The sequence below is a fragment of the Pleurodeles waltl genome, chromosome 3_1 (genome assembly GCF_031143425.1).
Source record: "Pleurodeles waltl isolate 20211129_DDA chromosome 3_1, aPleWal1.hap1.20221129, whole genome shotgun sequence".
Taxonomy (NCBI): domain Eukaryota; kingdom Metazoa; phylum Chordata; class Amphibia; order Caudata; family Salamandridae; genus Pleurodeles; species Pleurodeles waltl.
The window spans coordinates 633,189,977-633,207,820 of record NC_090440.1 but is presented as its reverse complement, the minus strand read 5'-3'; the positions used below and the strand labels follow the sequence as shown (position 1 = coordinate 633,207,820).

The following is a 17,844-nucleotide window of genomic DNA, read 5'->3' as shown; positions in this document are numbered from 1 at the left end:
ACAAACCATCTAAGGCTTACAGGATCAACGGTCAAACAATAATGGTTATATGCCCAATAAATCTTATTCAATAGGCATGATGAAATACCTCCACTGGTCATTAAATAACATTTGTAGCAGTGTGTGCACTCTGATATCAAAGACAATTAACAGCAATAATTCTTTCCTATCCAGTATGAATTGTTGCCACTCTGGCTACAAATATCAGATAGTTACTTTTTGGAAATATAGACTTTTTGCAATCAAATACATGTTTTTCGTTTTTGATTAAAAAAACATTGCTTGAATCACACCATGCACACACCCGTCTTTCCTGCTTGGTCTGCCATTACCAAGCCCCTAGCTCTCTCCTAGGTTGGAAGATGTGGGAACTACTGGACTTCATATTGCCTTGGTTCATCAAAACCTTCAGTGCCCTGATTATTTCACCTTGTACAATATCACCCAATGATGGAACCCTTGCAACAGTCTTAGAGCCTATGATTGGGAAGGAGAAAGCACAATAGTCCCCCCTTCACTCTGACCCAGACAAAAAAGCAAACCCAGGCAAGCAACCTATAGGAGTGTTTTTTCCCCTGAAAAGCTTGTAATGAAGATGAAAAAGGCATGTAGCCGAGAAGAAGGATAAGATTAGGAGAGATCCAGGACCACAACACTGCTATGTGAGGCATGGCATCACAATACCCCAAAGCTGGCAAAGAAATGACTGAATGGAGCAGGGAAATTAAAAAGTTGAAGCTATAGGGAAAATATGGGTATAGTGAGGCCCCCAAAACAATGGTATATCTACTGAGCTATCTATGAACCCCTGAAAACTCCCTACTCACTCACCTTACCTAGTGTGCATCTTGTCGAAGTGGAGAACATTTTCATAATGATATAAAATTAGTGGAGTAGATTTGCAAAGGCACTGTTGGACTGGCCTGTCTTGCACTCTCACAGTGCCACTGGGCTGACTTGTCATTGTTGTTGTGGTGCCTGGGATCAACATAATTAGCCCACATGCTTGCAAACTGGCACATCTGGCAGTGCCAGGGGGCCCAACAGACCACTCCAACGCTGTGTGAATGGGGCACACTAACACCAACTAACACCAGAATATGCCTAAAACACGTGGTTGGAGATGACAAACTCATTTTGCACATCTGCAAGACAGTCACCTGTGAAAGGGTTCAAACCATTGATGTACCCAAGATAAGTGGATTTTATGACACCACTTAGTAGTGGTAGGGCAGTACCTAATATTTGTAAGCCATTAGAAACGTTGCCTACTTTGTTTATAACTACAACTGTCGCTGACTGTCGATGACAGATACGATCTGTAAGTAGCTAGACTGATAAAAACTGTGAGACCAAACACCTGTGTGATGTAAATCCTAGAACTGATCAGTTCAGCATTGAATCTAAAACTCATTAAAAACATTCTGCTTAACTTTTGCTAGAGGCAGATTTCTAGCCATCTGACATTGTGCATTTCATGACAACTATTGTTCTATACATTGCTGCAGAGCTTTTTAATGGTTTGCTCAAGGGGATGAGATACACAGTATAAAGCCTGACTCTTAAATCCTGGTGGCCCCTCTACAAAGATGTAAGATCTTTCTAGAGCAAGAGACATTAGAAGCTAGGCCTCTATCAAATGAAAGAAGCTAAACTCTCTTTCATAATTAATAAGTTGGTTTTATCTTCAGGATTTTTAACATTAATTTGTTTTTATAAGTTTAAATGCTTAAAATAATTTAATTTACCATCATTTGATATGGGGGTTTATTTTAAATCCCTACCACCATTATTTTCTATGGGAAGGTAGTGCAGTACCAGATGTTCACCCTGTGTGGTGTTTGTCTACTGTCTGGGGTCCTTTTTTATAGCTGTAGTAACTTTAGACGTGCAGTGTATGAATAGTAATGGCCTTACTCTTAATAAATCTCCCTAATCCTCCTTAGACCACTCATTACTTCCACTTAACCCTCCTATTTATTAATAAGTATGCCCTTTTTTCCAGAGACTCCCCCTGGCCCTCAGTGTGCAATTTGCCCCCAAGTGCATAGTATATCACGCTTTCTGTGCTTTGATGCGTGTTTTACCGAATTCCAAATATTAGTGTAGACAAGATAACAGACAAATAAACCATAATTAGAGAATTAGTTTAGTGTTAATGGTCTGTGTTCAATAAGCATTGGAATTACAAAGTATTGATTAGAGATAACTGTTAACTTTGGGAGTCTAGAGGAAGAACTGTCAAATTACAAATGAAGCATACATAGATCGCCAGCGTTTGAGAGCCGACTCTCTAGAGGTCTTCTCTTTTGTGTGACTCCTCTCTCCTTAGTCTATTGAACCTTATAGTATCTTAGCGTTTACAATTGGTGTGCCTAGTCACTCATTGATGTTTTCCTTTTAAATGTTATGTTGTTAGGTTATGTTTTGCAGAGTTGTAAAACGCACTATCACTGGGGGGGTGATGGTGCGCTCTAGGGTACACATGTGTGCACTAAGTTACACACCAATACAGGACAAATCATTCATATATTCATTTAAATGTAACATAAACAATTATTAAATGACATTTTAATCATCTTACATGTGTTGCAGCATCCGTCCGAAGACATGCCTATTGTTCCCTGAAAGAGAAAAACACATGTTCAGCATAACAAAAAAATAGGTAAATCAGCACTACGCAATGTTGCAGCACCACTTTCAATTTCCTCTCCCCAAGAGAGTCTAAGTATTCGCAAACCTATTCTCCTGTACTGATGCATTCTTTCAGGAGGGATGGTTTAGAGTCATTGAACGCACAAATTCAGCTATGCTTCCACCTCCCAAATTTATCATCAATGCACTATGCATACTGAGGTCTTTATGCAACATTTACGTGGCATGGAGTAAATCCATTATGACAAGTGCAGGAGGAAGCAGTGAAAGACACAAATATGTCATTTTGCACTATTGCTATGTTACATCAGGATGCTTCACTGGCGCCTTCTGCAGCGACGACTAATGCCAAAATACACCAAAACGTTTGCAGGCAAGCGATCCCGACCTCCGAAGAAGTAGCAAAGCATATGACATTACTTTTCAGGACCAGTCCTGAACTTCTCCCAGGAGCGAATCCAGAACAAGAATTTGCAATGCAATAGGTCTCGCATTTTCTTGACTTAGAGCTACTGGCATTGTAAATTCATAACCAGATTTTTCTTGCCACATAAATTGGTCAACCCTGCCTCATAATTTCGTCTTTTCCTGCCATATAATTCCTGTGGCCCTGCATGAAACTAAAGCACTTCCATGTACCTTCTTCCCCTATCTGTAGCAAAAAATGAAAATGTTGCTATATGGCAGTGTTTAATTGGACAAAGCTTAACTGAAGCATGCTAACGTTGTGATTACTGAAGACAAAGATGTGCTCACAAAATACACGATTTCCACTTAAAAGCTATAGTCAAACCACATAGCACATTGGCCACACGGAAAATATTTTTTTAAAGCTAATGCCTGCATAATAATACAATTGTGTCTTTTATCTTTATGTTTACATGTTGTTTTACTGGTGTGTCCCAGCTGGTGATTGGCTCAAATTTACACTGTTTAGGCGTGATTCACTCCACAAAGTTTTATAGCATCTGATAACGTTGCTGTTGTCTACAGAGCAAGCCAGTCATTTGCACTCTTTCATCTGGGTGATGATGCCCTTTAATGAACACATACTAATGTTTCTGATCTGTATTTTTGTTTTTCATGTTAAACTTTTGTCTCCCCTGCATTCTTTTTTCAGGTTAATTTGCTGTATTTCAGTGTTTAGGAGGAAAGAGTGATACGTGTCCTTGTGTGCAAAAAAAAATTCTGCAACATGATAACATCCTGTTTAAACTTCCAGCCTGGCAGCTTGTTTATAGTTTGGAGCAAAAGGACATTTTCACATGTTAGAGTTTGTATTTCTAATACAATATTTTTTATTTTGCTTACAGTAAATCAGTGAGGCAGAAAAATAACTGATGGCCCTTTAACAGAAATTGTTTGTGCCCTGCAATGGAACACACCGGCCCAAATTAAGCACTGCCAGCATAAAAGAGAAGTGAGTACAACACACACCAAAGACATGATCAGTAAACAACTAATTAAAAAAGGAATGAAAGGGAAGGAAGAAGGAATGCAGAATTGATGGAGAGATGGATGAATGGAGAGGTGCATGAATGAATGGGATGATGGAGAAATGGGTGGCTGATTTGTGTGACTGACGTGGCTAAAGAATGAAGGGATGGATGGGGTAGGAGAGGTGCCTGGATGGATGAACTGAACGATTCCATGATATAAAGAGGATGAAGTGCTGTAAGTTTGATGGATGAATTGGGAGGAGTAAGGATGATGGTTGGATGTGAGAAATAAAGAGGATGGATTGATGAGAGAGGTAGGGATGGATAAATAGAAGCAATGAATGTAGAGAAGTAAGAATGAATGGATGGAAGGGCGAATGGAAAAAAGGAAGGATGACGAGATGGACGGATGGACAGATAGGATTGGTGGGTGGGTTGATTGAGGGAATGATGGGTGGATCAAAGTAGGAAGGTTGGATGAGGGATGGAAGGACAGAGAGGATGATGGAGATATTGATGGATGAGGAAATTCACTGAGAATGCAGCTGTAAAATGCACGATTTGGCCACAGTGTTTTCAGCATTTTCTCAAGAAAGTAATCTAAGGAGTGTCAGGCTCACTCCCCTCAATCACTCAGGGCTTGATTCACAAAGGTAAACTTACACTTTTGTGTAAGTTTATGATTGTGTGTTATTCAGAAAGGGATTTACGAGTAGTATCTTTAGGAATGCAGTCTCCGCTCATAAAAAGGCCTATCTTTTTCTGCGTTGAGACTGCACTCCTAAAACTTCTACTGTAAATCCTTTAGTAAATAGCAAACAGTCGTAAATGTATTCAAAAGTGTAAGTTTATCTTTGTAAATAAGACCCTATGTGTCATATGGTGTAGGGTCAAAGTGGGAGGTATTTTATTTTTCTGGCTACACGCTTGCTAAACAGAGCAGGCTGTCATGGCCCACTCACATCCCCATGGGGATGGTTTGAAGATTTTTTCTAGGGCTGATTTTAGTTTCCAGTCTGGCTCTAGGCATTTATTAAGGGTCGATGCTGTGCTCCTTTAGAACATAGCTCTTTTCTTAAATGCATGACTGAAAATGATATTCCTAGGCTTTTCAATTTTCGCTTTTTCATGAGCTGTGAAGATAGCAATCACCGTGGTTTTGGGAGGTGCTAACTGATTCACAATGCCCGGGAAATGTGAGATTTTCTCCAGAGCATTCTAGGACTGGAGTTGGAGCAAAAAAAAACCCGGTTGATTAAAGGGAAGATACGATGTTTTCTCTGTGGCTGAGCAGTGCTTAATTTGTAAATAAAAAGGTGCCGTGCCCAAAGCCCTGCTTTTAAACATGCGGCTGCTGCAATTTAATGTGTGAACATGGAATACTGAAGCACCGTAATCCCGAAGCAATCTGGGGCCTCTTTAATCCATTTAAAGCCACTCCCTGCCCCTTCAGCTAACTCCCGCAGTTTTCTGCTTTCTCTCATTGTGACACTTTTTCATTTTTTCCTTCCTCCGTCTTTCCCAAACATGCCTTTTCTCGCAGTAAATGCTTGAGGCAGAAGACTAAGCGCCGGCCCTGAAAAATAAGTGCCGGTGCTCAGCACCGGAAACAACAAGCACACATTAAGCACTGTGGCTGAGTGAGTTTGCTTTTTTATACTTATAACCAGGTTCTTGCTGTACCTGAAAATGCGAAGGTAGTGTCCAGAGGGCCCCACACCGCATTAACCATTTTCCCCAGGCATCATAAGGAAAAGCGTGGTTTTAGGAAGGGAACCTTCTAAAAAATTATGCAGGATATTACTAAAATAAATGTGCTGCAGTAACAGTAAGTGTACTTTCCAATTTCTATAATTTCATCAGGAGCACCTTTACCCAGGCCTGGCTTTGTGGCCAACAAACTTTGCATGTTGTAATTTCTATATCTTGTTTTATATTGCAAAAATGCAAACTACAAATCCCAGAACGCAAAGTGCTGTTAGTTTAGAAGGCAAATTTGGAAAACGTGGCACCACCTAGCAGCGAAAACCGCATTAGGCTTACAGTTCCTGTTCGTAGATTGCGTTATCATTTTTAAGTGCCTCTTTACACATATAAAGGGCAGACCTATCTTGAAATGGGTGGTAGTTGACTGAAGCGAATCGGGCCCTCTTATGTTAGTTAACTCTTAACTGGCTAGCTCTGGGAAACCCTTTATTTTCCAAGGAGCATTAGTCAATCGGAAACAATGTTGTGGCTCGTAAAAAACCTAATAGCTTTATGGAAGAAACATGAAGCTGGCGAGCAGATATGGCCTAATGCACAGTGTGCCGGCATGCGAGTAAATCTAGGCAAACTGCAGAATCCAGCTAATAAAAGGAGGAGGAGAGGTCAGGGACTAATCCGAAGCAAAGCTGCTGCAGACCGTGTGATTTTGCATTTCGGAAGACCGTGTAGTGCTGCTTAACGCAAAGTATTAGGAAGCTCAGCTCACGGAGCCGCCAGCCCTGCATCACCAGCTGCATCCCTGCCAGACATAACAGAGCCACCCAGACTTACACGTAATGAGGCTCTTTTCTGGCAAATGCTAGCGTAAACAAAGCGTCATAAGGGTGACGAGGGAATCAGAAGGGCATATGGCCCCTGTGCATACATGCGTGTGTTGGAGCACGGACACATATATCACGTGCCTCCTTTCCCCTCCTCTTATTGGGTCTCTTGTGTGCATTAATCCTCCTAGATATCCCAAATGCCGACGCACACAGCATTTTCCGTAGAGTCATTATAGACAGGCATTAGTGGTCATAAAATACCACAAAAGAGATATGTTTTTTAAAAGTTGAAACTGAAGTCGAGGCTGCAATAAAAATAATTATTTGCAAAAAATAAATTAACACATTTGCTGCACTGCAAAGCAGAACCCTAGCCTCCCTAAAAAAATTGGAGGAAAACACACCGTACAATCATTTCAAACAAAAAAAATCTTTGTTTCTTACATACAACAGAGTCTGCAATTGAAACTGCAATATATGCTCTCCCTAACATCCCTCCGGAAAGCTCCTCAATGACAGACAAGCATTTGGAATGCAATAGTCTTGTGTTTGCTCGAGTTAGAGCTCACAGCGTTGTAAATTACTGACTGGACTTTTATTGCCACACAGACTGAAAATAACAAGAGGAAGAGAGGGAGAGCAAGCTGGCCCTGGATAAGCCCCCCTCTGATGTTGGTTTATGTTTACAGAGGGAGCTGGTGGGGAGGAGGGACTGAACACACACCCACAGTGCAAGGCAAACAGGCCAATATATTGTGCTGCTCCCAAAGTGAAAACAGGCAGGACAAAGAGGCAGAACTGACCACTAGCAAGCAAGAATTTTTGAAGGACACTGCAACTAACAAATCAAAACGCTGGAACTCACTCTATTGTATACTTTAGTATACAGCAGGCCGAACGCTAACGCTCAACCTTCAAAGGGGATCATTACTTTAAAGACTGGTAAACTGGAAATGAAAACAAAGCCAGTTCTACTTTGGAAAGAGGCTGCAGGGAGAGGGATAGTGTGAGTGTAAGTTGTGTGTGTGCACACCGTGTGTTTGGAATAAGGTAATATGTGTAAAGTCTGCTACAAAAATGGCAAAATACACGACAAGAGCAGTTAGAAACCTGGTCAGGATTTGGATACATACAGGACGTGAAGAGTGAAGCAAACAGTGCCAAGAAACAGCACAAAAAAAAATGCTTTTCACTTCATGCAAGATGTCATGAGGGAGGACTTAAGTTTTGAGAAAAGGAACAAAGGGCAGAGCACGACACTGGAGAAGACATGCGCCAGAGCTAGGGGTTAGGGGAATGCCACTGCAGTTGAAAATTAATGAGAAATGTTCTAATGATATGTATTGAAAGCATACTTGCAGGGCTGAGAAGGAGCAAAGTAGGCACATGCAGAATGCAAGGTTGGCATATGCTTGCACATAGAAGCTAGACTGCATGACCTTGGAAGGCAACCAAATATTTTGCAACAGAGTAAACTTGGTGCATTGTGCACACAATTTCAGGGTAGTGGGACACTAGGCAGGTGGTTGAACTTGCACAGACTGCTGCCTGGGACACCTGCCACATTCAGTGCATTGCAAAAGCCCAAATCGGGTGTTCACATTACAAAATATGTGTAAGTCCAGCTTCCGTTGCTGTCAGGCGAGGGGGTAGAGATGTGCAAGGTATGGCAGAGAGCATAAGAAGTGCTACAAATTTACAAAGATGAAATGCCTTGCTTTGACTGACAAGCTATAGAGTAGATCAGTGCTTCTTTCCTTTAAACTATTTTTTAAAGTATAAGAAAAACATTTCAAGATTTCTATGTATGCATGACTGTGTGCACTTGCATGTACATACATGGGCAGCCATATCTGAATGGTTTGTAGTAAAGTTTGTGAACATAAGCAGGTACTATTGCTAAGTATAATGGAGCAAAGAAGATATTACCAGCTCTCCTTTTAGATATTGTGACTGACTTCTATTCAAAACCTGAATAGGACATAAGCCCTTCACCCTCAGTAGGTGACACATCTCTTCCACTGGCCATCCCTTGCCATCAAAGAGATGTTGCTAGGGGGGCTCACCGTACACTCTTGTTTGGGTTTTTTATGTTAAAATTGTGGATAGCAGAGATGTTCAGTACTTTTATTCTGATATATACCTTACTTCCACAGGATTAAAAATCAACAGGAAGAAGGTATCAGGATCCTTCCTCCCTAATGTATCCATTATACCCAAAGGTTCGTAGACATTCTTCAGTACCTGACCTACACCGGTGTATTCCTTCTACCACCTACTTCCATCATGTTTGTGTGTGAACTGTAGAAGGGATAGAAAACATTAGACTGACTGTACTTCCTAATCGGGTATGAACATAATCACTCTAAGACAAATACAAAGAGTTTATATTCCTGATTACATTCATAACACATATTTCTAAAAAAAAGCACACTTTTCGTATGTTTTAAAAACCCAAACCATACTGGTCATTTTTCTCCATTAAACTCAGCTTCCATAAAATAGTGATCTCACACCACATGCAGTGACTGAGACAGTCTTTTTACCTCTTCTTTAGAGGATAAATGAGGACCAGAAGTTTTTGTATTGTCAGAGTCCTCCCCCTTAAAGTGCGGTGTATTGCATACCTGTCAATCACCTAATCTGAACATACCATGGGCTCCATTTACCACTGAAACAGACCATGTTTATTTGATCTCAGTCCGGGCATCTTATGAACCAATCTTTTTTTGGGCCTGTCCGGCAACATGGTCAATGCATCTGACCATGATCATGTAGCAACTGCGTGTATCAAAGTGTGCCATTATCATATCGAGGTGTGCCATCATTAGGAAGTTTATTTTGATTCATACAATCATAAGCATGGGCCACTGTGGGCAATGGAGCTCATAATATCTTCTACTCATTAATCCTTCTTGTATGTGTGGAAAGCATCGACGATATTGAGGCTGCCTGAAATACCCTGTGTTGATAACAATTCTAATATTTTAATAGACTTGTTTTTAATACATTAACACACGCTATAAGAGGAACACTCAATATTTTTGGCACATTTCGCCCTCACAATGCTGGTAACATTGGTACCATTATTCTAGCTTTATCCGTTTGGTTTGATTTGACATGGTTTTTCCAAACCTTTATTGTTGGGTGGGCTGCCAGGCCCTTGTCAGTAATGACAAAATCATTGCTAATAACAAAAAACATGTATTTGGTCTGAAAAAAGTAATGCATTGCCATCATAGTCCCTGACAATGGAGGAAACTACTTTGTGTATAGATGTTCTCCTTGTGAAAGAGCATGATGCTGTTTCTCATGGTTAAGGTAGCCAGTGGATAAAATGGGCTGGCCCACTGCCCCATACCGAATGTTGCAATGGGAGAAAATGAAATGTGAATGATACGAAAACAAACTACTGGATAAAGAGGGCTGTCTACAGGTCTCTAGACATAAGTATATTCTAGACATAATTTAGTGAAATCAGAAGGTCTTGGCTAAAGACAGACATACAAATGGTTTTAAAAACCCAATGCAGATGTATGCTATAAGTGATGTACAGAGTTGCTTTAAATAAGAAAGCTTAACTGTCTATATGTGTTTTCCATGTAAAGGCCAGCTGTGGCAATTAAAATAATTTAATTTAAGTTAGTAATCATTGTGGTTATTTTTAGGGTTACATGACAGCACAATATATTTTTGTCAGTGATAGATTCTCCTTTGCTTTCAAGGAGACTTGGAGTTCTATTCAAAATATCTTGAGGGTCGTTTTTTTAAGCATATCATGAACATCTCCCATAGATCTGTCCTTCTATTAGCAGTGAGGTATTCCCTGTATATCCTTCCAGAGATGATAGAAATATCTGTCAGCCCCGCTTATGTGATGGAAACACCTAGGAAATAATTACGAGTTTGGCAGACAGGAACACAGGTCTGGCAAACTCCTGACAGGGTGGCCACCACGGTAGTGGTGACCTCTCTGCCAGACCAATTGTGCCTTTCCCGCTGGGCAGATGGGCCGAAACCAAGATTTTTGCCAGTCAGACCAGTGGGAAAGTAGCGGCAGCATTGTTGTAGACTCATAATTGAGCTGGAGGCAATGCTGCTGCCCGCAGAGGGCACCAGCTAAATGCATAGGTAATGCAGGGGCCAGGTGCTTTCCTGTGACCCCCTGCACCTGATCACCACCAGCCTTTTCATGGTGAAGCCACCATGAAAAGGCTGGCGGAGAACCTGGTCGTAATCAGCAGGGAGGTGCTACATGCAGCGCCGCCCTGGCTGATTGTGATCTGCAACCGCTGTCAACCCGTCAGGATCACCGATCCTGGCAGAGACGGTGATACCCTGGCAGTGTGACCGCCAGACTCTTAATCAGACCCCTAGTTTCATGTTTCTGCTTTTGGGCCCATTTCATGCACTTGCCCCTCCCTTTTCAAGTTCAGTCCCCTTCTCTTACAGAAGATGTGACCAATCTCCTGTATCCGTGCACCTTTGCCTAATACACTTCTCTTCTCCACGGTCAATTACTTTTTCATGTCATTCTGCTTTCATAGCCCGTTGTACTGCCACCCAACTTCTCCTTGCAATTCTTTCTATTTCTACATGTCCCTTTTCCTGCTTTTATACCATTACTGCTCAACTTCTCTTTTTCCCTCCCCGCGTCTTTGTTTCAATTTCACTACTTACACCTGCTCACTATCTAATTATACATTCTCCCTTTGCCGCCTCCCAATCAGTCTCCATTTGTCTGCCTCCCAGCCCCACCTCTTCAAAAGGCTAGCTTCCTATACCTACAAACTTTATTAGGCCCACTCAGAAAAGAGGTCAAGGATTAACTGAGCAGTAGGCAAAGAGTTTTGACCACCCACTGATCCTTATGAGGAGTAAATACCTCAACATAAGAGCTACAGATTTAATGGCCAGTGAACACAGACCTCCGATCTCTTAGAATGATCTCCAAGCAGTGCAAACAAAAACTAAAGGACACAAAAGCTTAATATCCTAGTGATCCCTTAACGGCATGCCTGTCAATAGAGAGGCCTAGAATTCAATTGACAGTGAAAAAAAGTCCTTAGCCCGCTTTGTCATCTTAAAGGGTGACACATATCTAGAGAGAGGTTAGGGATTAGCTGGGCAGAGATGCAGGACGTAACTTCATCCCTAAGAGTTCCGATACATCTCAACAGAGAGACCAATGAATTAATGGACACAGAGAGTGTATCCCTTAACCTGTTGTCCTCTAATGGTTTCACCAGCCACTTAACAAGAATTCAATGGCACAAAGTCCTTGTTCTCTTTTAATACCTAAATGGCACATTTGGGGCCAGATGTACCAAAGGGTTTTACCCATTCTGTGTCTATGGGAAAATGTGTTTGTACATATGGCCCTTAGTCCCTTAATTTAGAGGCCACAATCAATGCTTGTCCTCTGGCACCTGCAAAGATGTGACTCATCTCAAAAGAGTGACCACAGGGCAAACTGGTAAATAACTTGGATACACATCTAATGTTCCAACAGTATAGCCTCCTATCTGCAGAGAAGCTAAGAATTTAATGGGCACATAGGCTGGAATCCCATCTGATCCCATGGATGGATGGTCACTCTCAGAAAAGAAGTGAAGAACTGGATTGGCACATAGCCTTGGGACTTCTATGAACCTCCCTAGTAGTATTTGAACAATGATGGGCAGAGAGATTGTAAAATGTCTTCATGTCTATGGCAGACTTACAGATTTGATTTTAATTTCAGGCCTTTGTTTCCTAACACTAGACCCAAATTCACACCCTGAATTCTATCAACCACCTTGAGGGTGTTGCATGTGATGGGGTGGAGCACAAAACGTAACAAAATGTACCTTCTTTATCTAGGAAACCAACAATCCATATTCCAGCTCAGGTTGCAAATTTCTCCTGTGTGGGGGGGGGGAGGGAGCATTTTGGAGGTGCTGAAGAACGGTGATGGATACTGTTGCATAAGAGCCTAGATATTTAATGAATACAAACCAAATTGCTGTATAAGGAAATGTTAGGAACAGTACTCAGGAACATTTCCTGATAGCAGATGCCTAACATTCATGAACCTCCTATTCTGAATGTTGGTCATAGCATTGTCTTTATACCCCATGTTCATGTTACATCAGATATATCAGCGGTACTCACTGGGAGGCAGTTGTCAGGATTGAAGTCAGGACATGACACCTCTGCGGTAGTGATGGTCAGCTGGCCATTGCTGTGGATACATTTGTATAGTGTGCAGTTGTTGCCTGGTTCTTGGTAGACAGAATTAGGCTAGAGGAAGAAATAAGAAAAATGTTTTACAGAACTCTGCTAGAGAAATTACTGAAATCACTGTAAAAAATTATCTGTTTTTTTAAGAGAAATTTATAGGAGTTTAATATTTTATTTTTCCAGGTTGTTTTCATTTGCATCTTCACAAAATACTCCAGAGTGCATCTTTTTCACTTTTACAGTTACACTGATGTTAAACCGATGACACAACAAGCACTGCATTTTGTAGACCTTTCTTTCCCCTCTGCTTCCTAAGCATGCTCCTTTCAAAGGCTAATATGGTTATGCATGAGCATTCTGTGACTTTTGCTTTTTTAGTGTTTGGTCAGCAAATTACTTTCCTCCCTCCATATTATTTTTGACTTTGTGTATACATTTATGTGTTTTGAATTTGTAATACTTGTGTGTCTTAGTCTGTGTTGCTTTGTAGGCATGACATTTTGCTTCTTCCATTTTGTGAAATGCCCTGTACACTGTTTAATTGTTTTTATGTAACAATGCTAAACTATCCTACTACATCAGCTCTATTACATTAATTGTAATAGCATTATCACAGTAATGTTTATGTCTTTTTTCATTCCTTCAAATGCCATTACATAATTCTTACTACTAACCTACTTTTTACATTAATTTTTATTCCTAATGATTTGCTTTCTAATTGTTATTATAAAGGTAATCCTTTTCTTTTTAGTGACTTTTATTTTTTTTGATTAATTCTCTTAACATCCCTAACCTATGAATAAATGTAATTTATTTCTCAACGTATCACTATTTTAATTTAATTTCTTTATGTGTAACACAAGGGAAACACATACAAAATACATTATTTATTAACCTAATGCTTATCTATTTTGTTTATTGAACAAAGGTGCAATTAAATTATTTTTGTAATAAAATAGTCCTGACCTATTAATTTGCAGATTCAGTTCATAATGATTTTACAATAATACCTTAACTTTTACCTTTCTCTATACTATATTTATATTTTCCTACATGTTATGGTTAACTTATCTTTTTGTTTCCTAAGTTTACATTTATGAATGTAACATATGTGTTTTTAATTAGTCTTTGTCATGACGTCCTTCTCTTTCATTAATAATTTCATAATATTAATTGTAATCATTTTATTTTAATGTATTTTAAACAATAAACTTTTCCCACAATTGTTCTGTTAACATTTAGTTTGATTTAATTGAGTTTTTAGTATCCTTGATCCCCAAAGTTGTACAATTTGTTTTTATTAATTAAGTACCACAGATCCCAAAATAATTTACTTTACTCAACTGGGTCGAGACAGTGGTCACAGGATGTAGTGGTTGGGAATGTAGTGGTTAAGTAAAGTAGCAGAGGTGATTTAATAGGGCAATGGTATGAAGGCAATATAGTGGTGGTGTGCCATTTTAATACACATCTAAAATTCAAAACTGAATAAGTTTTCTGAGTATATTGGTTTTGGTAATTCTCATGTAGCTGAAAGTTGTGTATGTCTGCTATATGGCCGTATGTATGTTGTGAGTGCACAGGCTTTCAACCTAAAAATAAAGGTACGTTCCAAAAATGGTTTTGAGGAAACAATTATGAGGGGTATGGAAGTGAATTGAAATTTAAGTAGAGGCTATGGTTCTTTTGTGAAAACCAGACTTAATATTAGGTTGCACGTGTGATCAGGACTTGTTCTACATGATTTAAAAGTTGCATGATGCAAGATTGAGCCTAGCTGCGTAGGTGGGAGGCATAACTGGCTTCAGACCATACTGGAGAGCTGAAAGGATGGCAATATTAAGAGGCAAGGTTTAGAGCCATTTTAGGCTGTACAGAGTGGTTTAGAGATAACAAGCAGTTATATGACTGAGACTAATGTAGGTAAATGATGGAAATCACTCTTTTGATACATCCATAGTGTTGTTTGGTAAAGCTGGTGTTGAATCCTTTAAATAGGACATTCAGCAAAGTAAGTGCTCTGATTGATGGCCTTTGTAAGACATAGGATAGGGGTGCCTTGAGGTCGGTGGAGTGAATGTTGCTATTCAATGCTACTTCTGTTTGTGCTATCAGAGGAGTGGCTCATGGCTGAAGCACCCCATATTTAGCAGTTTTTCACAAAGACTGTGGGGAAGTGGAACATGGTGCACTGGCAATATAATTTCTGGAAAAACCTATCAACAATGTTGTTTCATGGCTCCTGATTTCTGTATAAATAAAAGCTATCATTACGCAAAAAGCAGTATTCTATATTTTCTTCTGCATATAGGAAGTAGATGTCAGGAGTTCCAGTGCCTTACTCAGTGACATGAAGCAACTGATGATACTGAGATACGTGCTGTGCAGTAACATACCTTTACATAATGCCTCTATAGCATTTAAAATCATTATTAATTTTGATTTAAGAAATATAAGAAAGCGTACATCTACCAAAATGTTGTTATACAGAAATTATTTTATAAATAAATGGTAATAACTTTACCAGAATTGTGATCACACCAGATGGCAAGGAAACCACACATGCTGTTTGCTTGCACACGCCACAGCATTGCCCTACAGCATCCACATATGTATAACCCTTGGATAAGGAGAATACACATTAATTCATTGCAGTCTAAATGAACAAACAACATCAAATATTTATTTGCAAGCAATGCCAATTGACATAAAACAACGCTTGAACCTTTTGAGGCCTGATATTTGCATTTTAAGTAAAGGAATTATTTACAAAATATTAAAACATGAAGAAGCTGATATTTATTAACTTGATTTAAAGACATAGAAGTGAACTGGGCCGAATGTTTCCACATTTAGTATCACAGAATAATGTCTACTAGAATGGTTTATGGAAGAGAAACTTTGCTTGTTTAAAGCCAAGTAAGCTTTTATTTCTAATTAACAATTGATACAATTCATAAATTACACACTTATAAATCTTATTTATGACATTATTATGTATATATTAACAATATACAAATGCTGTATTAGTCCATTTCCAAGATAAAATAATTGATTTCAGAAGTGTGATAAAATGTGATCAGTGCCAGATTATAAACCGATCACAACTTTGTATGGCAACTATGAGACTTTCTTAATTGTGTTCTAATCCAATTTACATATTAGCAAAATATTTATGGTTTCAAAGTCCCAAAATGAGATATGCATCATTGAAGTCTAAGATTACTACTAATGATAAAATGCATTTAGAAGGGCAAAACAAGACTTAAAAATCAACTGTATGTTAGAAATGACTGCCTTCAAATAGGCAAGATTAGGTTTATTCACTTTGAGTGGAAGGTTATGATGCATGATTGAGCCTAGCTGCATAGGTGGGAGGCATAACTGGCTTCAGACCATACAGGAGAACTGAAGGGATTGCAGTGTTAAGAGGCCAAGCTGTGACATCATGCACACTAGCCCAGGAGTATAGAGCAGAAAGAACCCAATTACAGGAGTGTTGAGTGAATTTGATTTAAATTAATTGTTTGCAACCCTTTTTAAACATAACACTGATGTTTAATATTTGTAAGAGGGCCATCAATTTTGTGGAGGTCTGTCTTTGTGGTAACCACTGTATTCTGTGTTAATGGCTAGGTATGGGTGGTTGTAAGAACTGCATCTGTAAATAAGTAGTAGCATTAGGAGAAATTATGTGAGTTGAGATGAAGCCGTGGAACAGGGGAAAATGCTTATGAGGAACGTTAACAGAGATAAAGTGCACATGTGAATACTTTGGGTAGAGTGGAAACACTCTGCAGTATAGCGAACAGAGAAAGAGTACCTAGAAGGAGAAGAGAGTAAAAACAAGATCATTTCTACTGAAGAAGATACAAAAAGGAGACATCAGTTTCGGAGATAAAAGTGAAGTAATCAAATGTGAAACAAACTAAGAATCTCTTACAGGTAAGATTAAAACTACTAATCACTAGTTAAGTGACTGGCTAGGGGTCATGCAGGCGAACTGTATGTAGTTAACATATTTACTGGTCAGTAAAATATAATGTAAATATTATAAAACAATCAACTATACAATAAAGTGAGCAGCCAAAGATAATACCTGTATGAAAAGAGGGTTCAGTTGAGTCCAGTATTTGTGAAAACCTACATCATTTATAGTACAAAGATGAGAGAGGATGTTGTTAAAAAGCACTTTTATTTGTCTTCATTTCTAGAGTAGTGTGTGAAGCATAGACAGCATGCTCCAGACTCGGGGTGGAAGGACATATGCCTAGCTTACACATGTGGTTGTAAGCATTGGAGTGTGAAGATAGGTTTAGGTGGATTATAGACAAATCAATCAATGATTGTGAGATATGTTTTAAGTCCTACATATGGAAAAAAGCCAAGTCTTTATTTCTCATCTGAATTCTCTGATTGTTGATGGCCTTTATCCTCCTTGGGATTGTACTCCAGAGCCTGCATGCCTGCACTTCTGTATCAAGGAGCTACCATATAGGTGAGTTGCCAGGATGGGTGTATCCTTGATTTAGGAGTCTCATTTAGTTGTCTTGCCTGATTTCAGATTGTTAAAAGGTTGGCTCCATCCTATGGCTCTCCTGATCTGCAATGCAAAGGGAGCTGAAAGATATTCTTTAAGTCAAGTGGAGAGTTAAATCTGTATAATTTTTTGTTGGACCGGAGAAACTGCTGCAAGAAAAATGTTCCTTGTACACTCCTGATTTTAGAGAATTAGTAAACAAAAATAAAACAAATGAGCATGTATGCATGTCAGTCTTACATCCTACCAATAGGTGTACAGTGGCAGAAGGCACACATCTGTAGAGTTTATAACCTTTAAAGAGATAGCAGTACTGCAGTAGATGCTATGTGTGATGATGCATCTGTCAACAAGCAGAAGAATTGGGCATGCAGAAATGAGTGTAAGTTGTAAAGTGTTTCATGTTTGTACATTCACGAAAAACAGTTCCTTTATTTCTGTCACTAATTAGCAACTC

General features: G+C 39.4%; 1 protein-coding gene across 1 annotated transcript in view; it reads right to left on the bottom strand.

The window, feature by feature from the left end:
• LOC138284404 (mucin-5B-like) overlaps positions 1-17,844 on the bottom strand; it is a 528,306-nt gene that overhangs the window by 16,740 nt on the left and 493,722 nt on the right. Inside the window, exons 39-41 of the mRNA XM_069223140.1 lie at positions 15,372-15,467; positions 12,779-12,907; positions 2,585-2,624 (exon numbers count right to left, since the gene is read on the bottom strand). Coding sequence (XP_069079241.1) covers positions 2,585-2,624; positions 12,779-12,907; positions 15,372-15,467 — 265 coding nt within the window. The remainder of the gene's footprint in view (positions 1-2,584; positions 2,625-12,778; positions 12,908-15,371; positions 15,468-17,844) is intronic.